Source organism: Cyprinodon variegatus, unplaced genomic scaffold, assembly GCF_000732505.1.
Source record: "Cyprinodon variegatus isolate N-32 unplaced genomic scaffold, C_variegatus-1.0 Scaffold826, whole genome shotgun sequence".
Classification (NCBI taxonomy): Eukaryota; Metazoa; Chordata; class Actinopteri; order Cyprinodontiformes; family Cyprinodontidae; genus Cyprinodon; species Cyprinodon variegatus.
In genome coordinates, this window is record NW_015151279.1 from 138,463 (window position 1) to 163,057 (window position 24,595).

At 36.1% G+C, this 24,595-nt stretch overlaps 1 protein-coding gene across 1 annotated transcript in view; it reads left to right on the forward strand.

Annotated features, from left to right (window-relative positions):
• Window positions 1-24,595, forward strand: part of LOC107098960 (collagen alpha-1(XXVII) chain B-like) — a 110,037-nt gene that overhangs the window by 79,656 nt on the left and 5,786 nt on the right. The window contains exons 35-60 of the mRNA XM_015396869.1: window positions 968-1,021; window positions 1,451-1,504; window positions 5,133-5,240; window positions 5,338-5,391; window positions 5,647-5,754; window positions 5,829-5,882; window positions 8,866-8,919; window positions 9,901-9,957; window positions 10,049-10,102; window positions 10,445-10,498; window positions 10,604-10,657; window positions 10,863-10,916; window positions 11,688-11,795; window positions 12,494-12,601; window positions 13,330-13,437; window positions 13,526-13,579; window positions 15,935-15,997; window positions 16,163-16,216; window positions 16,319-16,354; window positions 16,837-16,854; window positions 16,965-17,000; window positions 19,805-19,831; window positions 19,909-19,974; window positions 20,076-20,250; window positions 20,338-20,447; window positions 22,450-22,668. Coding sequence (XP_015252355.1) covers window positions 968-1,021; window positions 1,451-1,504; window positions 5,133-5,240; window positions 5,338-5,391; window positions 5,647-5,754; window positions 5,829-5,882; window positions 8,866-8,919; window positions 9,901-9,957; window positions 10,049-10,102; window positions 10,445-10,498; window positions 10,604-10,657; window positions 10,863-10,916; window positions 11,688-11,795; window positions 12,494-12,601; window positions 13,330-13,437; window positions 13,526-13,579; window positions 15,935-15,997; window positions 16,163-16,216; window positions 16,319-16,354; window positions 16,837-16,854; window positions 16,965-17,000; window positions 19,805-19,831; window positions 19,909-19,974; window positions 20,076-20,250; window positions 20,338-20,447; window positions 22,450-22,668 — 1,941 coding nt within the window. The remainder of the gene's footprint in view (window positions 1-967; window positions 1,022-1,450; window positions 1,505-5,132; window positions 5,241-5,337; window positions 5,392-5,646; window positions 5,755-5,828; window positions 5,883-8,865; window positions 8,920-9,900; window positions 9,958-10,048; window positions 10,103-10,444; window positions 10,499-10,603; window positions 10,658-10,862; window positions 10,917-11,687; window positions 11,796-12,493; window positions 12,602-13,329; window positions 13,438-13,525; window positions 13,580-15,934; window positions 15,998-16,162; window positions 16,217-16,318; window positions 16,355-16,836; window positions 16,855-16,964; window positions 17,001-19,804; window positions 19,832-19,908; window positions 19,975-20,075; window positions 20,251-20,337; window positions 20,448-22,449; window positions 22,669-24,595) is intronic.

Sequence of the window (24,595 nt, forward strand, 5' to 3'; positions counted from 1 at the left end):
TATACTGTTTTACTTAGACCTTCTTGTAAAAATATCCATGTAAAACACATTTTGTTCCTTTACAATGACAACTTATTTCCTTAACTGGGATTTTAAGTGATAATTGTGGTATAAATGTTATGAGGAAGGAAATTTTTAAATGTTTTAAATTGTTTTTCAAAAAATGAAGTTTGATATGAATGTGCTTTTCAAACCAAGTATCTCAGAGATTTATCATAGAATAGTAGAAAACAGGCAGCAAAATGAAGAGCATAGTAGAATGGTTTAGATCCAGAAATTCATTCATTTTCCATCATGCTTATCACTGCTGGGGTTGCGAGGGATGCTGCTGCTTATCTCCAGTTGTCAATGGGGCAAGAGGCGTGGTACAACCTGGACAGGTCGCCAGTCTATCACCGGGCAACACAGAGACAGTACAAACAACCATGCACTCACACACTGACACCTAAACAGAATTTAGAGAGGCCAGTTAACCTAAAAGTCATGTTTTTGGACTGTGGGAGGAAGCCAGAGTACCCAGAGAGAACCCACACATGCACAGGGAGAACATGCAAACTTGATGTAGAAAGACCCCAGGCCAGGAATTGAACTTGGAACCTTCTTGCTGCAAGGCAGCAGTGCTACCCACTGCCCTGTTGTGCAGCCCAGATCCAAACATATTAACTGTAAGTATTAGAATGGTACTGACTGTGTTGTCACATTCAGTAGCTTAATTCCAACTAACAGCTTTTAGGAAGATTTCTGATCAAAGATACTTTTTATTCAGTCTTAGCTAGTTTGCTAAAACTAAAAAGAAAAGAAAAAAAAACTTTAATAGGCGAGACAAAAAAGGCTTCATTGCAGTTGGAGTGAAATCTGGTTTAAATGGCATTGGGTTATATTATAAAAAAATTCCTTTGATATCAAATGTGGCAGCTATATTTTGTAGTCATTCAAGAACAAATGCTTTATTTTGATTGCCTATCAGGGTTCTGTTGGTGCACCTGGGAGCATTGGAGAGCAGGGCTTAATTGGCCAGAGGGTGAGTATAAAATGTTTTCCTCATCTAGTTTAATCTGCATTACATTCTGACAAATGTTAAACTACACTATAGTAAGTATTTATCCTCATCAGTTAGTGACAGACACTAAACTATAAAAATTGAAGCACCCAAACATGAATAGTAATTACAGGATCAAGCACTATGACATGGTGGTTAGGTTTGTTTCTTGTTCAATGATTTCCAGAATATTGCAACACTTCTTTGTCCTCTGCAAATCATACATTTCATTGAACCCAGGTCGCACTGAATAAAGTGGTAATAAAAGCATGAGGCATTGGTGCTTCACTATTTATTAGCTGCTAAACATTATTTCCAAATTATCTTTTCAAGCATACGTTTTTAATGAGGCATGCTGAATGAATAAAAATGCTTACTTTTCTAATGATTGTTTTTTGATACTTCATACAGGGCGAGACAGGCATTGATGGGGAGGCTGGAACATGTGGACCTTATGGAAATAAGGCAAGTCTAAAGGACAAAAAACATTGCATTTTTTATGTCTCGGTAAGTCTCATCTTTCTGGCTGTACGTTGTTGCCGCTATGAGATTTTTCTAGGTGTGGGCTTATTAAAAATTTTTTCTGTTGGGCACATTTTGTAGCAGCAACACTACTTTGCTGAAATAGCCAAACATGTGTAAGTATTGTATAAACAGAACCAACCCACAAGTTTTTTGAGCCTTCAAGCTATAAGACAGTTTTAGTCATGCAGGGTTTAAAACAGGCATGAGAGGATTTAGGCCTCAATGCAACGTCTTAAAGGAAACCCGGAAAACTTCTGTTTTTGGCCAAATTCTGTGTTGCTGAAAAAAACTGAAAAAAACAAAACAAATTATCTTTAACAAAAAATGTGTTCAGCAGAGTTTCAGTACTACAATGGCTTGACAAAATAAAACTTAAATGCTTACAATTGGTCATATTAGGCGTTTTTATACTTGGACTATTTCTGCCAACCAGGTCCATTTCACCCTCCAAAGCTATTTTCTAACTCTCTATCTTATTTTTCAAGGATGCCTTCGTTGTTTCTGAGTATTTGAGAGGCTGCTAAGGTGAAAGTTTTTCTGGCGCTTAAAATCTGTACACTTGGAAATAAAGTGGAAAATGCTGTTCTTTTAAAACCACTCTAAACTGTTACTGTTTTCTAAGATAACACATTTTTAACTACCCAATAACCTATCTGATATATGTAACGTATGGAAACCAGTATTAATCTTTGTTAAGTAGCATTAAATGTTCATTTATAAACTTCCTTTACCATTAACACTTTTGGACTTTTAAAACTGAATAAAATTAAAAAGCAGGATTTTTTTTCTGTTTACAGACTGTTGTCACAAAAACAAGAAAATAACATTTCTAAGTTGATGCATTGTAATTGGTTAAACACAAATCTACTAAGCAAAAATTTTGTTTTGTTTTTTCCATCACAAATTTATTCTGTTTTTGTTTTATCTTAGACCATCAAATAACAAATATATTAGGGATATTAAGTATGCTGTGTGATTTAACCTTATTTTTTGCGAAACAGGGATCCTCTTTTTTAAATCATGAATATGTTTTGGAAAGGGTATTTTATTTCCATCCACACATTTAAATTTGACTAGTGGCAGACCTATAGAATCCAGACATTAGCTAAATAGAACCCATCTAACAATAAGAAGCAGGGTAGGATAACTCAAAAAGGAACACATCAAAGCCGGATCTAAAGAAATTTAAGAACAGATGAAAAACAAGGAAGTGAACTTATTTAGTATGGAAAGGGTTTCAAAGCCGTTTCTAAGGCCTTAAGACTCCAATAAACCTCAGTGGGACTCATTATCCACAAAATGAGAAAACATGGAACAGTGGGAAACCTTCCCAGGAATGGCAGCCTATCAAAAGTTCTCCATGTGTCCATCAATGATTCATCCAGAGGGTCAGAGAAGAACCCAAACAGTATCTAAAGCTCTGCAAACTGCACTTGCCCTAGTTAAGGTAAGTGATCAGAACTTCATGAAAAGAACGCACTTAGCAAAAATGCTGTGCTACTTAACAAACTGGACAACCTGCGTTAACTAACATTGATTCTGCTATCTATGAGAAAATTCCCTTCTTTATAAGAAAATCCTGAAGGAGAATATTTGGCCATCAGTTTTTGACTTTTATTATTTTGGTTATTCTTTTGAAAAATGATCAGAAGCAAACCATATGTCCACTTTTGAGTGGCTGAAAAAAACTTTAAGACATTATTGGGGTTTTGTGAATTAACGAGTCAAAATCCAATTTGATCATTTTGAGATACTTTGGCAATACTTTACATAGGTTGGTGGTTGTTTCCAGAAGTGAAATATCCATTTATGATGCTTACATTAGCTGTTGCCTTTCATATATGGTCAGGTTGGTTTGGATAGCTTTTAAAAACTGGATTATGTATCAGGTTTTCTGTGTTCTATATTAAATTTAGGTTTATGATCTGAAAATGTTTTATTGTAAATAAGCAAACAATGCTATTCTAAAAATACATTAAAGTACATGTGAGTTTTTTTTTAATAAGATACATTTGACATCCCATTTTGTTCTCGTTTTTTTTTTATCTCAAAATATCTGCTGCAGGACTGATCACTATTTACATATCCTGTCCATCTCTTTTTAGTTGTACAGTAAGTGATCACTATGTTTCTGTTTTTTGAAGGGATACATGACCTGAATTTCCCTCTTTCTCCCTGAGTGTCAAATTAGTTTTTCAGTTAGTTTGTACAGATCCTGCAAAAATATTACACCCTTTGGATGGTTTGTCTGTATTTGTTAACATAACAAGTTTCCCACAACATGTTTTTCTTGCTAACATATAATAGTACAGAAATGTGTTTGAAAGAGTGTGAAATGAATAAAAGAAACAGTGAAGTAACAAAAAAATACCATTCTTTTTGGGTACATTTAATATTTCTACTTTTTTGCCTTCTGTATTTTGTGAAAAATAAAATTTTAATGTTTGTATGATTCATTTAAGGCTTGCTGTTTTTCTCATTTGATTTTTTTTTGTCATTGTTTTTACAAAGACCTCTTCTTACAGTTGCCCTAAGGCTATGTGGATTTAGTTTCTACACAAGGCAGCTTTTATAATGCAAAGACTCTAAAGGACCAACCTCTTCTCTCTGAAAAAATTGCATCAGAACTGAAGTTCTTGAGCTATGACCTACTTTTCTGTGACATAAAATGTTGAGGGACTTATAAACACCTTGGAAAAAAAATATTATGTCAAGTCACATCTCTGTATTTCTTCTCAGAAATATCTCCCATTCGCAGGCTGCTGTGTCTAACTAATAAATAAGTCATGCCTTTGTGTCATTTTGGTTTCACTGCTGTGACTCTTTGTTTACATGCCTGAGCTGTCATTGCAGAAACTTCATGCTGCAGCTCCGAGCGCTGCAGCGGGACCTTTAAGTAGAGTCTGTTTTGTATGTGGATCGCAACTTCCCACTCTGGGCCTTTTCAGATGGCTGTGAATAATAGATAAAATGTAAGATTTTATTTTTATAACCGTGAGCACTGGTTGATATCAACCTTATTGCTGCACAAAGCTCTCTGTGCTCATTAGGTAGAGGCTTAATAGCTGTTCTGTTGAGAAAATGGGTGGGATTTAAGAGACCTAGCTTTTGTGGCAGCAGTTCCTCAGGCTCTGCAGTAACTCCTCAGCTGGTGTTTGTTCATTTGATGATGTAGAAAATTGTAAGTAGTTTAAGTTTACTGCTCCATCTCAACTTGTTTTGTTCCTTAGAGGCAAAGATGTGTAAAAAAAAAAAATATGAAAACTGTAGATAAATGACTCCTGTATTGAACCATCTAGTAAACTACATTGATTTTTTCTTTTTTTTTATAAGTCAATTTTTTTATTCTGAAAATTTGTTTAATGTAAAGTATGTATAAGCATGCAGCCTGTGGTTCTGTTGAGATGTTTGGGAAACCCAGTGTCCTTTAACTTGGCAGGAAGTATTTGCTGGCATTGACTGGATATTAGTGAACATGGTTTTCAATTGAGATGCAGAATTTAACCTCACTTTGAAAAATTATGAGCTTCCAGATGAACTGTTACATTTTAAAGTTTAATTTCCTTAGGGTGAAAAAGGAGATGCTGGTGCAGATGGTGACACCGGAGACAGAGGTGAAATCGGCCTGAAAGGAGAGGAAGGCAGATCTGGTCCTCCTGGACTTGTTGGGTTCAGGGTGAGTATCTCAAGAGGGAACTTTGATTCCTTCACATCTAATAAAGGCAGCTCTTTCCGTCCACTGAAAGCCCAGTGCTCTGACTCTTGTTTAACAGGGTCAGGAGGGCAGACCTGGCAAAACTGGGGAAGGAGGAAAGCCAGGAGAAAAGGTCTGCCAGCACATTTGATTTCAGTGAAGCACAGCTTTCATTTTAGTTTGCTCTAAATTTATTCTGTTGTACTTGGAATTAAATATTCCTCAGCTTTAGTTGTAAACAAACTGGGAGGTCAGTAACCCTTATGAGAGCAGAATTGGAGGTTCTTGTCAAATAGAGTTCTGGCATTCAATGTTTACATCGTTAGATTCCTCTGACATCTGTTGGTGCGTGTTAGCACATACCTGATCATTGTTGTCCTTTCTCCAGGGGAGCAAAGGTCAGCAGGGCTATTTAGGGGAGAGTGGACCAATCGGAATGCAGGGGGATTCTGGGTTTATTGGCCAGAAGGGGGCGAGAGGAACCATTGGCCCTGTGGTAAGTTCTTATAGTGTAAGATTCTATTTCTAAATATTGTAGAAAATAATAATTTTTTTATTTCTTAATCCCAGGGTGCCCCTGGAAGGATGGGCCAGCAGGGTGATCCAGGCATAGCTGGTTATGAGGTACTTACTTTCATCAGAAAACATCTATAAAAATCATGTTTGTTTTTAGGCCTGAAGGAATTTGTCTTAGGTTGACATAAAGGACAGATCATAGTAAAAGGAATGAAAAATAGAGAGTAATTTTAAGAGTAAAACTTATAAAAACCCCTGGTAATAAAACTTATTTAAGTTTATCTTCTATCAGCTGGGTTTTTATATTTCTTTGTTATCTACATTATGTTTAAAAAATTTTGCATCCTAAAAAACGCGTGAGAAAAAAAGGCAGGTTTGTTTTTTTTTATATATGTTATATATATATATATATATATATATATATATATATATATATATATATATATATATATATATATATATATATATATATATATACAGTTCATAATTATTTAGAAAAATTCTAGAAAAGTTTTCTCTACCAATAATAGCCTCTTTTTAACAATAACAGCCAAATGTTCCTTTTTTTCTGTAGAAACTAGTTGTCATGATAACTTTCTCTGTCAATACATCCTGCTAGGTGGCACAATTTCTTGTCAATTTCTCCTGCTGAGCCTGGAACAGCCGTCTGCCACAGTTTCTTTTCCTCATTTATTCAGTTGATCTCAGCCATTTTGAAGTACATTCATTTTGCATGGGTTTATACAGTAGCTTCAGAAATACCAAATCTTCATCAGATAATTGATAGCACAAAAAGTGACTTCATGGTTTCAACTGTGTAATAGTAAGAGATCAGACATTGTTAGTGTTGTGAGATAATTCTCTCCACAGAATCAGCAGGTTGCTTTCTTATTTGAGGGTGGCTGTAAAACCTCTGCTCTTTTTTTAAAGGGGTATTTGCAAAGTTCAGTTTCACTGATTCAATCCAAAGTCTTTTTCCACTTTTCTTTTTCAAATAAAATGTATTTACAAGGATGTACAAAGCCAATTTGATCAGCTTTCAGCGACAGCTTGACTCCTAAGGTCTACATTAAATCAACAAAGACATTAAATTTCTTCTGGCTACAGATCCAGCTCTTAGAAATCCATACTAGTGGTCAGGTTTGTTTAAAGGTTTCTGTATTCTCAATTATAAAGCTTTTTAAGACTGAAACAATTTATCGGAATGACTGTGATTAATTACTTGTTGAAATGATCATAGTCTAATTTAGTAATCGATTAATTGTTAACTGGACTGTAGAGACTCAAACACCTGCCTTTAGCTGAGAGTAACACACTTAGAGCATTTATTATATTATATATATTATATTATTAGCTTTATTATACCAAAATTGCAAAAAAAATAAATAAATAAATAAATACATTCAATAAAAAAATAAATAAACAAAACAAAAAAATAGAAATTTTGTTTTTAAGATGAAAAACATTTTTTATCCATTAATATGCTCTCCCCAGAATTCCTCATCTGGAATAATTTTAGTTTCACCTGATTTAAATTCAGTACAAAATCTTTAAGGAACCTTTTGCTGCATTATTATCGATAGATTCATCAAAAAATAATTGACATAATCAATTATTAAAGTATTTAGTTACAGCAAACAAGTGTTTGAAATGTCAAGTAGCTGAACTGGAGGCATTCAAATGTTTGGTCTTTAGATTAAACCAAAAACGACACACCTGAGGAAAATATAAGCTTTAGTAGTTGAGAGGATTGTGAACGATCTTTAGTTGATTTACAGCTGCCTGTCAAGAATACAGAAATTAGAATGAAGGCTGCTTATATTAGTGTTTAAAAAAGTAAACCTTTAAGTAAGTATATTCATTACAGTTCTCCACATTACATTTCAACTATTTTTTTAATATAAATTTGATCATATTTTTAATACCAACCCCACATTTATTGCATAAAATCAATTCAAACCATGTTTTTTAAGACAGGAATATCAAGTCATCACAATGTTATTACCTACACATTAATGGTGGAGACAGCTGACTGGAAAGTTGAGGCTCTCTAAAAGAAGGGTGCATCACTAAAACTGTTTGCTAGATAAGCAGGCTGCTGATTGCATTGATTTATTTAGATAGTAGGTAGAAAAAGATGCACCTACAACAGTATTAGCAGCAGTTTTTACTGGGGAGAAAAAGCTTCAAGAGTCGCTGTATTTGCATTAAACCTCCCCAAAAATCAGAACAGCAGTTCCTGGTATTTTGTGCATTGATCCAAATTCCTTTTTTTCCTGGGGAAGTAAACTACCTTTAGTGATGATTTAGAGAACCATATTATCTGATGATGTTGGAACAGTCCTTTATAAGTCCAGATCCAAGACCAACTCCATGTCTATATTGTATTTTCAAGAGGAAAATGAAACACCAGAGCCAGTAATGGCTGCTCTTCAAGCAACTTTGGCTTCCTTAAAAACTTAGAAGTTCCATTTAAGGGTTCTCTTCAGTTCCTGCTGTATGTAGTGTGCAGTACTTACAAATACTTTCCACTAAGCAAACATTTCTGTCTTAAAAATCCATTTCTTTTTAGCCTAATTAAGGATTTTTTCCAAATTAAACAACATATTCTCATTATCAGTTCGTATGAAATCGTACGAAAAGTTATGCACACTATTTTGTACGTTTTGGACGTTTTTCCTCAAAAAACCACATCAGTGCGCATGCGCTGGCAGCCAGAAAAAAAAAGCAGATCCGCGGACAGACGTAAAACTGGGAACAGTGCAATCATCACTTATACATGCCTCTAACTATGTTGCTTGCTGTTTTATATATTAGGGTTAGGGTCAGGATTAGGGCTAATTGTAATTTATATTCTATATTCGTGAATGGTGCGTCCAAAACGTACGAAATTACGGTGCATAACTTTTCGTACGATTTCATACGAACTCATAATGAGAATGCACTGAATTAAATGTATTCATTTAGATTCTCCTGTCTCTAAATATTGCATATGATAGATAATATATCAGCCACTCTGTACCACTGTGCCTCAAATTAAAGGCTGGATGCACAGTGTAAAAGCATGTAGTCAGTCTGCTGGTTTCTGCAGGGTTACGTGGGATCACCAGGACCACTTGGACCTTCTGGACCAAAAGGAGAAAAGGTACCATCCATTCATTTGTTGTTCCATCAGCAGCCTGCAGACTAATTCCAGGAGGATCTGTCACATATATCATAATGTCTTTGTGCACGACCACTTGTTTGATGGGCTGGGACCAGGGCTGTGTTTCTAATTAGTGCTTTCTTGGTGTGTCTTAATGTCGTTGCCTACCCGCCAAGTTACCCCTGATTTAATCTGTGATATGAACCTGGACAAATCAAATTAACTCTGCACAGTCAAATGCGTATAATTAGCCAAGCACCTGGACTTCTGCTGATAGTTTTTGTAGATATTAGCCACATAATTTGTGTTTATTTGACAGGAGCACTATGTAATATGTGTATACACTGCGCACCAGAGTTTTGTGATACCCTCATTTGCATTTTTTTAGTCCCTGGGCAGAAGCCATCTGGATGCTGTTATTTGTTGTTTTCTCATTGCCAGTGTTCTCAACATAATTGCTGTGCCTGCGCTCTAATTAATGCAGTATCATGCTATCATCCAGGCAATTTTAGAATTTATGATTGTCGGTTTAGTGCCAGGTAATTCTGGCACTGAAACTATAATGTCAATACAAATCTAAATTACAGCTGTAGATACAGCTTATTGCTTTTTATCTTTGCAGTTGTCTTTCCTCATTGCCCCCTGGCCTTCATTTTTTATCCTTCTTATAGAATCATTGTTGGGCTCTTTGTGTATTTATTGCCTTCTCCACATGTGCAGCATGTAACTGTTTATATTAAACACATATCCATCGATATTGTTAAATGAATGTCATGAAAAAAAAAAACCCTGCAGCTGGTTAGCTCCATTCATGTGAAATAGGATCATTGTAATAGCTTGGGAAAAGGATTTTCCATTCTTTTAAAGAGAGCGCTCCATTTTTTATTTCAAAGTAGCATTTAAAACGGCCATTTCTTCTGTCTAGATCATTGAATTTAGGAGTTATGCACCTTTGGGTATGGTTGTTTGCTTGTTGCTTAGGGTGATCGGGGAGATGACAACAGGATAGAAGGCCTTCCAGGTCCCCAAGGTGAAAGAGTAAGTTTGTGTGCTTCACCTATTCTTTGTCTGCGATGTGTTTGCAACACTCTTGGGTGTTGAACTATTTATTGTGTTCATCTGAATTCAGGGTCCTCCTGGATACAGAGGAGAGCGAGGAGAGGCAGGTGACACAGGACACATAGTAAGTAGGCATTAGACAACCCTAACACAGAACTTGTTTTTTTGTCGTTTTTTTTCCACATTATTCAGCTGAATATGTGTTGAAATAATGCCTTAAATACAGGCATTATTTCTACTTTAAACTTACCTGCTTTAAACTTACTATGTTTCTGAGCATCCCACAGAGTTTCTATCAGATATAATTCTATAATCTAGGTGGATCTGTCCAAATCAAACATAGTAGGCATTAGACAACCCTAACACAGAACTTGTTTTTTCGTCGTTTTTTTCACATTATTCAGCTGAATGTGTGTAGAAATAATACCTAAAATACAGACAATTATTGTTTTCTTGATATTATTAGGGTCAAATCGGCTTAAATGGACCAAGAGGTGAAACTGGTGCCCCAGGACTTCCTGTAGGTGTCCTTCTTAAATGTGTCAGCTATAATTTAAGCAGCTACACACCAATTTATACCAATTTTACATAAACTCCAATAATCATATATTTATGAATATTTCAGGGACATCCTGGTTTAAAAGGGCAGCCAGGACTGAAAGGATCCAAAGGTGATCTGGTAAGGAGATGATATATATATTTCTGGGAAAGAATAAGACAGTGAGACTCTGTGCACAATGTCATTTTTCAGTGGTTAACAAAGAAGGGGGGGTGCCTGAAAACTTTTGGGAACCACTTGAATATTTATTTTATTTATTTCTTCGATTTCTATCAAGCTTTTAGAAGGTGACTTTTTTTTTTTTTTTTGTGCTTTTTTGTTGTAGGGTTCAGAAGGAAAACCAGGGCTAACAGGTGCTCCTGGGCACAGAGGACCACCAGTGAGTTGGATGGACAGTAGGTCTAAAGTGTATTCACCCCTCATGAGCCATTGTTAACGTGATACAGTGTATCTTCTGCTGAATACAGAGGATACAGTATATTAAACATGTTGCATATGAGTGCTTTAAACTTACCATGTTTCTGAGCATCCCACAGAGTTTCTATCAGATATAATTCTATAATCTTGGTGGATCTGTCCAAATCAAATGTATATCTGTATAATCTTCTGGTGAAGCTTAATTTTACGTTTTGGATGTTTGCTTGGACTTAGAGTGATGCTAGAAAAGGAAACCACTCTTCCACTTTCTAGCATACTCAGCTGACCACTTTAGGTTAAACTGGCTCGTTTGGCTGCATACTTTCACCTTAATTAAGAGTGTGATCGTCCTATCACACCATGCTGATACCGCTGAGTTAATGTGTGACACATAACTTAGATGAACCAGTTTTGTAAATTAAACTAATTATAATTGCTGCTTGATTTAAACTCAAGAAGACTGAGGAGTATAATAAAAGTGTAACTATGGGAAAATTTATTAGTCCGAGTTTTTTTATTTCTTTTTTAAAAAAAGGAAAAGGATCAAATATCTAATCGAAACTTTACAAAAGGTTTAGGAATTCTTTCTCATGATCTTTTTTTTTATCACAAAATATGGCTTGTCTTTTAAGGGGGTGTATACTTTTAGAGTTACCATATTTCTGTTACACATATCAGATATCTGCTTTGGTATTAGGATTTATTTTGTTATTTTTCTTTATATTGTACTAAGGGTCCCCAGGGGCCATCTGGCCAACGTGGGGTCCTAGGCAGGGAGGGACAGGAGGGCCCACCTGGAATGGACGGCTTAGCTGGTAAAGATGGAAGTATAGGAGTCAAGGTGAGTGAAACATGTTTAAAGGTGGATAGCGACATGATATAAAACAAATTGATCATGATAAAATTAGCTTATATCTGTCCCTATAGTGTTTAGGTAGTCCTCTTTGAGCCTTAATAGAATTGCGGAATGGGGCGCGATGAACAAACATTACAACCAACTATGTTATTTGGGTTTTATCACACAGGATCTTTGACTTTTCTTCCTTATTTTCACAACTTCTCTGGGACGTGCTAACTAATCTAACATGTAGGATTTTTCCCTGCAACTGGAGGATTATGGGTTCCAGCCCCAGCACCAGCCATCACCTGCATTACTTACTGATGGTGGTCAGAGGGCCTGGTGGCCCCTATGTATGGCAGCCTTACTTCTGTCAATGTGTCCCACGGCAGCTGTGGCTATATGTAGCATCAGTGTGTTAGTGTGTGCATAAATTGTTGGAGTCTCCTGACTTAAAAAAGCACTATATAAGTACAGAGCATGTAGCTTTTATCATTAATATACACAAAAGGTCTTAATGTAATAACGAACTCGGGAAAAACAAAGCTTACAGGAAGCAAGATGTGTAAAACAGTGGTATGCAACCATGTGTAATTAAAAAATTATTATTTAATGTGACTATGCGCCGTTAAATGAAAGAGAAGAAAAAGTCCACTTTTTTTTGTTGTTGTTGTTGCTAACTACCTTTTCTCTGAGTTTAGGGGGATCAAGGTGAGGATGGAGAAACTGGTTTACCTGGAAAACCTGGTCTTCAAGGAGGAAAGGGGGTGACAGGACTTCCAGGAACACAGGGATCCTTTGGTTCAAAGGTGTGAAGGCTCTGTGAACCATTTGCAAAGGTTTTTCCCTGTTTTATTTGCCTGTGCTAAGAAGGATAACTTGTAGCACAAGAACTTTTATATCTAAGAACTGAGGCAAATTTACTATTGACTATATTAACTGCCAGTGAGCTTTAATCTGTTGTAACTGCCCCCTCTTACACTTCTGCATATATTGAACATTTACAACCTGTTTATGTTTCTTTTTTATTATGCCTGACTATGTTTCAAACCATTATGTCGTCTCTTACAATCCCTCCATTCAAAGCAGTAATCAGGGTAGCAAAATAGTTGGCAGTATTTATTTGCCTTGCCATGCCAGTATTATATAAAATGCAAAATTCATGGTGTTTGACAAACACAGAGAAGCTGCATTTATTAGTTCTACAGTAATAAACAATTTTCACCCCCTTGTTGACTCCTAGGATTGGAAGTGAAATTAGGTTTATGTCATATTTTGGACATAAAGAGCTGAATTTATTAGGAGGCTTTGATTGTTTTATTCCCTCATGCCAAGATACATTTGAAGTGGGAACTTGAATAATTTGGAAAGTAGTTTGAGAGACTGGACTTTCAGCAGTTATGTTTTTGTGTTGTTTAGGGGCCATATTTAACACAATTTATTATAAACCATATGCTTGTTGCAATGCTAACTGACACTAGTTTATGAAAGTGTGCAAAGACTGCAGTAAAGGAAAGTGATGATGTTTGTGTTTCAGGGGGAGCGGGGTCTGCCAGGCCAGATGGGTCCCGCAGGGAAGAGAGGTTCTGTTGGTGTGATGGGATTCCTGGGAAAACCAGGAGACCTTGGAACTAAAGGCCAACCAGTTAGCATAGGTTTAATTTTAGAAAGCCAAATTCCTTTATAGGACACAGTCCTTCGATGGTCTTGTAACCACTATTTCTTTTTGTCAGGGGGATAGTGGAGAACAGGGTTTCCCTGGAGTGCTTGGTATATTTGGACCGAAGGTAAGTTGCCAAGGACTTTTGATTCAGCACTCAAGTTTTACCTTTCAAACCATCGCTCTGCAGGCAGGGCTCACCATAGAATACCCAATGATGATGCATGAATTCAGCTAAAGTACTGCTTGTTAGGATTAAATTACTAAAATCATCTGGAGGTACTGAAGATTATCTTGTGTTTTAGGGGATTAGATTTCCAAGCTGCATATTATTACAGTGTAATGTCCCCCAGGTGGCCTCTGTTCTGCTATGAGTCTGCTTTATTTTCACCAGTGTTAGATCAGGACCAGCTGATACATCTGCCTGGAGCTCGTTAGTCTAAGTCTTTAATTTAACAGTGACATCATACATTTTCCTTGTAATTGAGCTCTTTGTGAAACAACTACTGTTGATGCTAAGCTGCTGACTTAACTCTAAAGCTTTTAGTAAGAAAGAAAACAGTAAATTACATTGAAGTGCAAAGGCTCAAAAAAGCTCCTGCAATGACTAAGAACATTAAAAGATGTTCATGAATTTCCTTAAAAGAATATCACATATTATTGCTGAAAAATGTTAGAATCAGAAGACTGCAAATATTTCAACATGTTTTTTTTAAAGAATTTTAATCATGTTTATAGCCTCAATGCATGTGGGGGGCAGTAAGAAGTCACAATGGTTAGTCTCTTTGTGGCCCTTAATTGTTTGCTATATTTTTTACGTTTTTTCAGTGATACCCCACAGCGTGTACTGAGCTTTAAACAACTTAATCTGGTTTCTTTTTTTTGTTCTGATTCTATTCCTCCTTCTTCTTTTTCAAGCACCTGGAATAATTTGATTTGATGATTCATTTGACACTTATTTTAATCATATTTGTAAAAAATATATAAATAAAGTGAATTGTGTCATAGTTTAAGCTCAGACACACTAACTATCAAGTAGGACTACTTTAGGGAAATCAGAATAATATCACATGCATTTTATTTATCCAGTAAAGTTATGCTAGCAGAAGGCTTGGAGCCAGCCATATTTCAACTTTTAGTTGAACATTTGAAAAGTATATGTAACAGTAAAGTGGCTCAATTTGGTATAATGTGTTTGGTCACATAATATTTCTATTGTCTGGAAATTAAAACTTTTATTTTGGGAAAAGCAAAACAATTATGTTTTTCTTATCTCTGTTTTTCTAAACAGTGTTGCAAGAGTTTTCAAATCTACTCTGTTCTCTTTGCTATTTAGATTTTTTTTATTAAAGTCAGTCCTGGGTTACAGTATGATTTATAAATTAGTCTCTTAACTGTCTCTTAAATGTGAAGAGAAAATATTTTTCTTTTCCAAGAAGTTGATTATACCACTAAAAAAAGGAGATTTAAGCATATATATCTAATTTAAAATCAAAACAAGAATTAACATATCATTTAAGTTTTAAAAACCTTAAACTAATGACCAATACAGTGAACAATGAATTTTAGCTTCAGCAAAACGATGCGTACTTGCAGTGCATTACCTTCAATGGAAGCTGTGTTAAACAAATATAAACTAACAGAATTCAATCACTAAATGTAACCTACAAAGACATGACTAAAGAAACAATGATATACCAGAAAATAATCACTCAAAACAATAGTAATTAAAAGTAAAACCTCACAGTCGATGATACTTTGAAGTATTTTGTACATTTTGATACTAAACTTTTATCATAAGAAGAAAGTTTGGAAGAAGGCTGTAGTTAATCCTCAGCACTACCTCTGTGATCAGTCAATTTTTTGGACTGTAGACAGCAGTGACTGCAGACAGAATGAATCCTCTCACTTTAGGTCCAACTCTCTAATGTTCTCAGCTCCCATGCTATTTACCTGGGTCCCTTTTTCCCAGGTTCAAAATCTACAGTATCTAATACAAAACTAAATAGTCCTTTTAGAGATTTGACTTTATCATGAGCGTCATCAGCATCTAAACTTAAGCATGTTATTCCTTCACTAAATAAAACAGAATTCACTTTCATATAATAGTTAGATAAATATGATTGTTACCTTATAAACTCTTTGCTTAAGCTAAATCTAAGGGGAAGCTTGTATACACATGTGCTGTTATGCAAAGTTACATCACATGTGCATACATAACAGCCTACCAAGATCAAGACTCCTAATTTTTAAAGATAATTTGCTGCCATCAATGTAGAAAATACTTTGCTTTAACTAACTCTTAGGTCATTCAAGGCCATTTTTAGAGGAAGAGAAGATTCTCTGAGTCATGGTACACATCTGATCACATCTGATAAACTCAAAATACCCTTTGCTTCACTAAGTTTTATTTTAGCTTTGCACAGAATCTATTCTTTAACTTGGGTCTGCGTTACATTAAGGTTTGTTGATGTGTTTCCAGGGGCCCCTAGGGGAAATGGGCCCAGCAGGAATACAGGGACCAAAAGGACCACGAGGATTGATGGTAAGATGATAATAAATAGTGGTGTGCCAACTCATTGCAGTATTTCAGCCAACTCTGGGGCATTGAACTCTCCCAAACTGCACATTTGGCATGAAAAATAAGTGCAGCCTCATCAGAAGCTTCATCACATGTGTCCTTAGTCACTTACATGCCTCTGATTTTCAGGGTGCGGTTGGAGCCTTGGGCCCCCTTGGCATCATTGGGCCCAGCGGTCATCCAGTATGTACCTCATCTCTCATCTTGCGTGCCAAGCTTTATGTGACTTCTCTCTGGTTTGTTGGCAGTGATGGAGTGATAGTCTGTCTTCTTTCTCTTCATCAGGGGCCCCAGGGTGACAAAGGAAGTCGCGGGGAGACGGTGCGTGGCGCTGTTTTGATGAATCCCTGTCTGTCTGTACTGTGAGCACAGAATAGGATACTTAGCAAGGAGAGAGCGCACCACTCAGCCTCCTTCTGCCCCTCAGCACTTTTCATTTCCTATTGTGTTGCGCTGTTTGTTGTAACACTCGCAGTGACACTTAGCTGCTGTGGAAATCCTGTCAGTGTGATAAATGTTGGCCGCTTGCACGTCTGAGAGATTTTTAAGAGGTTTGTTGAGCGCTCGCACACAGCATAAATTACACCCGCTCTCTGAAAATGCCTATGTTCATGTTCGAGACTACAGACTGAAAATTGGATTTGCTTAGTGGAATAAGATTTTTAAGTAATAACTCACAACGGGGGAAAATAAACCAGATGAAGATGTTAGTTTGGCGCAGAAACTATGTAGATTTTAAGTTTTAACAAAGTTTTTCTTTTCTCTGATTTTGAATTGAACCTATTTTCTTTTATTTCTTAAAGGGCTTGCAAGGGCCAAATGTAAGTCTTTTAAACATCTATATGAAAACAAAAACCCTTAAACATGTTTTTATGTTAAATCCATATTTTGTGAACTGTTTGTATTTTAATTTCTTTATATCCATTTTTAGGGATCTCCTGGTCCTCGAGGATTGCCTGGGCCACCAGTGAGTATTTTGTTTTGTTTTATATTTCATATATGAAAAACTTTGCCTGTACTGCCTTGCAAAAATCATTTATTCCCATAGGACTTTTTCACATTTGACAAATTTCAAATAAAATCTGAGCCCTGTTTACTCTGATATCTGAAAAAAAAACTCCGGTGTACTACAGCTGTTTTCAGAACTGATTCAATTATAAGAGTTTATGAGGCGGTAATTATATCCCAGTAAGAACACAGCTGTTGTGGAAGATGCTTTAAAGCAGGGTTAGGTTATAAAAAATATCTCCAGCTTTTGCAGAGAAATGTTCCATCCATCATCTGAAAATGGAAAGAGTGGCAAAGCTGCAAATCTACCAAAGCACAGCTGTCCACCTAAACTAACAGACTGAGCAAAGTGATCATTAATCAGAGCAAACAGAGATGCCCATGTTAACTCTAGGAAAGCAGAAGATATCCACATGTCAGCCAGGACAATGTGTTAACAGGACATCTGTGAGTTCTGTGAGTTCTCCATGGCGCAGATATGGCCTCTAGGAAAAGGGAGAGGAAATCCTGCATTTACTAAAAAAGATTTACCCAAAAGCTATAGAGAGAGCACATAAAATATTTTGCAAAATGTGCTCTTTAGATCTACATGCCAGTAAACAGCTACATGTGCAGCAAAGCTACCGCTGCAGTGTTACGGTCACTGACGTCTAGAGGCTGTCTTCATAAGAGGCAGCGGATATGTGTTGCACCTCGTCAGCAACAACTTTTAAAGTGTGTCATCATAAAGTGCTACTGTGCTCCTTCTTCCTGGGCCTGGGTGTTTGCTAATCTTGTTCTGTGACTGTTTGTAACACACACTCTTGTTTTATTTTTTTGGTGCTTTTGATGTATTTTTAAGAAGCAAGGCAGTGCAGTTTAAGCCACTCAGGAGGAAGCTGTTGGGGCAATGTCTACATTCCTTTTTTTTTTTTTCTTGTTTTGTTGTTAGCAAGGAGCAAAGTCTACCTTTTTTAAAGTTCTAGTTAAAAATGTATGTTTTGTTCATTGATGTGACAGTTCTATTCTGTGGAGGTACTTTCTTTAACAGACGCAGGGAAGATGATCTGAGTTGATAGGGACATCAATGGACCAATCAATGTCCAGAATCTGTAGCAGAACCGAAAAACTGCAGTCTAAAGAGTTTCTGTATCCATTCTCACTAAGCTTTAACTATTTTTGCAAAAGTCAGGGTTGGATCATACTCTAAAGAAGAACAACCCCTTATTGAAAAACAGTTGCCTCAATCAGACAATATCTTTTTTAGAATTTATTCAGATTCTTCTGTTGTTTGCAATATAATCAAAATGTATTCGTGGTATATTAGGGATGCTCCGAGTGATCGCAACGCCAATGTATTCTCATCTTTCTGGTTCATCTCAGTATCTCCTTTAAAAAAAAAATTTATCTGGTTGATATACTTGAATATTAATGTGTCTTCCTTTTGGAAAATGATTCACTTGCCGTCACAAACAATGCTCCTGCAATTTGTCCAATGGATTAAAAAGAAATCTGTTAACACAGCCCTTTATGATAAACTTTTAGCTCTCTTATTCAACATTTTTTTAGTCAATTATCTGTTCGCTTGAAGATTCAATAACTTTTTCACTATACTGGTTTAATATGGATGATTATCCACTTATAAATGTTGTGCAGTAGTTAATTCATTACTTATTCTGAGGTGCTTAGATGACTTAGTTTTTTTAGTTATGATAAAACAGTAAGATTTGGAGCTCAAATAGACTGATTTGCTGGGGGTTATGAGTGAATCTACTAATGTAGGAATAATAGTGATACTTTGTTAAATGGAAAAAATGTATCAATTTTCCTTTGATTAGTAAACCCACAAAATGGATGTTTGTCCCTTTTGAGCTCCACTAAGAACAAGAGGGTATTTTGTTTCACCTCTGCATTTATTGCTCTGTAGGTGGCTTTTCATGATAGCATGAATTAAAAGGCTAGTTCACCCTCAGATAAAGCCAAGGCACAGCAGGAATTCCTTCAGTTATTGAATGAATAGGTGCATTATTAGGTTTAAGTGCAGGGGTTTATTATGTTCCAGAAAGAAAACAATAATTTTGTGACATCTTCTCTATTATTTGATTTATTTCATGTATTATAAGTTGAGGATTTGGCTTTTCAGAAATGATTAACACCTTAAACTTAGTCAACTTTTGTTTATCTTTTATGTATCTTATTTGGATTTTATATGATAAACCAGCTCTTTGCTCTCCTTTTGCTGTTCAAGCCCAATAATATAACACTTTTTGTGCTACTTGATAGAAAGTCCCAGCCTGACCCTGTTCGGATCATGGCTGTACCAGTATGCAATGATCTTACACAAATTTTTAAAATTCAGATAATTCTTAATGCTAGATGTTTTTTGAAATCATATGTGGGAATATTTACCATTTCAGACTCAGTTTTGGTGGGAAACCATTAAAGGAAGAATAATGCAAGAGCTTAACTGCAAACACGTTTGAGCAGATAATCTTTCTTTTCAGGCTGGCTTTTGTTCTTTTAAGATCTGATCAGCTACACTATATTATATCTGGCTGCTTTTCTTCTCTGGAGTTATGGATAATTTATTTTCAATTCATGAATCATTTCCTGTGTGTCGTTCATTTGTCTCTTCTTATCTGCATATTTAGTGTGAACAGAGCAACACAGCCAACAGATTAGGACTATTAGTTATAAAATGATGCTTGAAAAGCCTAGAAAATAGTCAGATAGGGTTGAGACTGCTGTAATAATAATTGCTGGTTTGTTTTTGCTTGTTTGAAGGGCCTTCCAAGTCCTGAGCTTTTGCTAGTAAGTTTGTTTCTACTCAGATAATAATTTAGGTTATTTTGCTGAAAAAAGTGAACTAAAAAGTCTTCTGGCTGCAGAGAAATGAAGCTCTTGGTGCTGTTTTGGAAGTCATCATGGATTCACCCACAGTTCTACAGCAAGATGTCAGTATTGAGGTTAACTAGAAACCATAGCTCAACACGATTTTCTTATATTGTAAACGCTCGAACCTTTTGAACTTAATCTGATCAAATATTCACATCAGCACCAGAATTATCAAAGCGTGGACTTGCCCATGTTAGACAAAGGCTCAGAGATTCTGAAGACACTTCATCACCTCAGCACGCTGGTCCACAGCTTGAGGAACCCGCTGGGAACCCAGCACCATCCAGCCCGAACCTGCCTTGACCTCTACAACTGTGAGCAGCAGATGTACGACGGTGAGGAGCCGTTAAACTCTTGGTATGAACGTGTTCTATGTCAGGAAGTCTAAAAATGTTTCTCTTGGCTTTCCTTTTTTTCTGCAGGAGCTTACTGGATTGATCCAAACCTCGGCTGCAGTGCAGACAGCATTGAAGTGATGTGTAACTTCACTGGTGGTGGACAAACCTGTCTAAAACCTGTCACAATTTCAAAGGTTTGGATTTCTGTTCGCTTCCCTTAAACACAGTCACAGGGCTCTGCTAACGTCTCATTGCCCTGTGTTTTCTTTTTGTTATTTCTTTATGTTGACAATTATCTGCATATTTTGTTAGATTTTTATGAGATGAATCAATACAATATTTATATATATATGTATTTATCATTTTTATTAGCTAAAGATTGGAAAAGTGAGGCATGCATTTGTTTCTTTCAGCCCCTTTTAGTTTTACATCTCCTTGTAAAACTGCAACCTATTACTTTCAGCAGTCTGCCAATGAATTTGACATCTGTGATTGTTTAATCTGTCTAAAGGCCAAGGTTTGTTCAATACTGCAAGGAGAGCATCATCATAGAAGCAGTCCTGTGGTAACTCTAGGGGTGCATGAAGATCCGTGCCTCCTGGGGGATAGTGTGTTAAAAGGACAAGAGATTGTTCTGCACTCTAAAAATTTAACTTTTATGATGCAATTGTAAGAAAAAAGCAAATGTTGGAAAAAATAAAGCGATAAAATGCTACAAACCATGTTGGGGGCATGACTAAGATCATCATTTAAGCATTCGCCTGAAAAAACTTTATATGTTGTGGAAAAACTCACATTCCACATCACCATCAACACATGGTTCGACCGTAATGCTGTTTGCTGCCTTTATTTGGGGATACAGGGACACTAAAAAAGGCTTATCGAAATATGGAGGGAGGTAGATGCATGGTATTATTGGAAGGGAAAATCTGAAAAGGGTTGCAAAAGACATGGAGCTGGGGGAGAGGTTCAACTACAAGCAGGACAGCTGTCCTAAACATAGAACCTGAGTTACACTGGAGTATTTTAGACAAAAGTGTAGTCAAAAAACCAGATCAAAATACATTTTTAATGATTTGTTTAATGATGGAATCCATCTAATCGGAATAAGTTGAGTTATTTTGAAAGAAAAATGAAGGGAAACAATAACATCATATGCAAAGCTGGTTGAGACATACCCAAAAACACATGCAGCTGTAATTGCTGCAAAACTGCCTCTAGAAAGTATTGATCCAGAGAGGCTTAATAAAAATGAATGATGCAGATTGTAGATGTTTATCCTCACAGAGTTGTCCAAAATAATTATCAATGTCATTCTAATTCAAAACTATACACTGTTTAGTTTAGCTCTATTACAATTATAATTCTACTGTATTATTCTTTTAAATTAAAGGTAAGGATGCTAAGAAAGGCTTGAAAAATTTGTAGATGTTGTGATGAAAATTTATCTCCTCTGGTGAGGGCACAAGTAGATCAACAAATGCATAACAGAAATCACACTTGCCTCAATTAAATATCAAATGGGGTTTCCTTAACTTTGAAAGTGTAAATATCACATGTGAAAAACAGCTGTTTATTTTTTCGCTTTTAGTCATGCCTTTAGCACAGTTTGGATGGCCTTCTATAACAATAAATCTCAAGATACTAAATTAGGCCTACAGATTTGGATGCAATCAGAAGCACTGTCATCTGGCAAGAAAATCTCTTTATCTGTCCTTCATCTGTTGGAGTTATTTTCTTGTCAAGACAAAATAACTTCACTGGGGAAAATGTCTGGATTGCACAAAGGCCAACATATTTCAAGCAGAAAGAGAAAATGATGGCAGTATTTCTTTGTAAAGCAGATTGTGTGACGTAGATGTGTGTTAAAAGTTGATAAACCTTAATTCACATAGTTGGTGTGTCCCTTCAAAGCATTCTGATAAACCTTAAATGGATAGTTTTGTTCAGTGTATATTCAACAGGTCATTTATAAAGAGGATTAGTTGCAGCTGAGTTTTATTTAGAGGTGTTTGACTAAAGAGTAAAAAGACGACAATAAAAAACAAAGCACTTAATGTCATAAATGAAACTGAAAAGTATTTTTCTCCCAATTTCCGTGTTCATGACAAGACATTATTTAAATTGTTGTAAAGTAAGCCTTTTCAGTCTGAGTGTTTCAACCCATCTTTACCCGGTCTGATGTTTTGTCTGTAGTTGGAAGTTGGAGTGGGTCGCATTCAGATGAACTTCATCCACCTACTGAGCACTGAGGCTGTGCAGCACATCATCATTCACTGCCTCAATGTCTCCGTGTGGGCCCATGGACCCACCCAGCAGCCCTCATCCAGCTCTGTTAGCTTCAAGGCCTGGTCTGGGGAGCAGATCAAACCTGGAGATCTTCTGGAGCCTCTGATAACCAGAGACGACTGTTGGGTATGGCCTTTTTATTAACATGCTATGCGCAGATTCCCAGGAACAATGTAATGAACTCAGATCTCTTTTAGGCTCACATATCCAGGGTCTTAGCAGCTCAAATACAAGCCAAATGGACGACCTTTGTGTTCTCATACTGTTTCATGAAAACCACTATGGCAAATTTTCCCTATACTTTTTCTCTGCATAAATCAGCCTGAGGCCTTCTTACAAACAAGCACTTTTGTTTTTTCCCTTTTGATCTTATTGCATAACAGTGGCTAAAGTAATGGAGATGTTTTTACATTTAACAAGGTCCCTCAAATCCCTACAGTAATATTTCATCTTTTTTCTTCAGACATGCTTTGTGTACAGAATATTAAACTGTTCCCTAAATTGTGTGATGAGAAACAAAAGATCTTTAATCAGTTGATTTTAGTTTACACTCCTGATAACAATTTAAATTAATTTCTTTTAACCTTTAGTTTCGAAGAATTCACACCAAGTCATATATATGATGTACTTTTGTAGGCTTTACCTGCACATATTTTAAGGTAATTTTGAACCTGCTTTTGCCTTTCATCTTCACCGAAAGCAAACCTTTTGGAAAGCTCCCTTCTGGGTAAAGATTTTCATTAATTCTTGTTTGCGGTGTTGATGTCTAGACAGAAAAACAAGAGATTCTTGGCAAGTTTGCAATGCAATCACCTTTGTTTACAGGATGTTATTCCTTTGGTACAGAAGTCTGCACAATAATTGTTTTATTGCAATCATCAAAACACAAAGATGTACCAGGGGTCTGTTCATTTGGACCTGCTTACAGAGTTTCAATTTAGCTTTTTTTTATTTTGGTGCCTTTTCTACATGAAAAGACTATATTAGGGGGACTGTGAAGATGATGTGTTTAAGAAGCAAAAGGGAAAATCACTGAGTTTGGAATGGGAGCAACTGTATCCCATTCTTCACTAAAAACTGTGAGTAAAATTGCCCTTTTGGTTGCTTTCTTAATCAGGGGTCAACACAGAAAATCAATATAAATATCATATTTTATTATATTTTATATTATTATATTTTATTTATGATATTGTTCTTCCAGATACAAAACAAATACAAGATTCAAAGACGCACTAAAACCACTGCGTCACAGAGGAACCCTTATTTCAACAATGAACTGCAGAGAGAGTGAAAATGTTGAACTTTAACACACAAACACAGGCTGTTTCCAAATGTCCGCCCTAATCAGTGGTTACGCCATAGATCAGTGTCCAAATTAGGGCTGGATATTTTCGCCAATTTCCTGAATCGATTTGATTTTGATTCATAAAGTTCTAAATTGATTAATTTCGATTAGATCTGTTTTCACAATAATGAAAATGGTTCATCTGTGTTTCAAAATGCTCATGTATTTTATATTTTACTGTCATATTAAACACCAAGTGCAAACTTGTAAATCAAATAGTTTAAACTTGAGATGTGAACAAAACTGCCTCAAAAGTGAAAAAGTATGTGTGAAAAGTGAAAAAGTGAAGCCTCACTCGAACAAGCAGACGTGACACAGTAGGGACACAGCAGATGTGTGAGCTGCATTATCTCCATTGCGTTGTCTGAAACAAATTACAGGGTGTTTGCTGGTCAGCCCCCATTTCTTAATGTCTTCAGTCAACCTATTGGCTATATTTTCAGGTCTCTGGCTTGAAGTCATCTTGAGTGCATCTTTCCTACTCATTTGAATGTGAACGTCACTCCAGTCACTATAAACCTAATTGATCTCATTCCCTCGACATCGATTTTGCAAAAATGTAAAGGAACCGATCCAAAATCGATTAAATCAATTTTCTTACCCAGCCCTAGTCCAAATGTCTAGTGGATGAGAAGGTAGTGGACTCGAAATGTCCCACAATGCACCTTGTAAGTAGTGATCATCTATGGTCACTAGACCATAAGATGT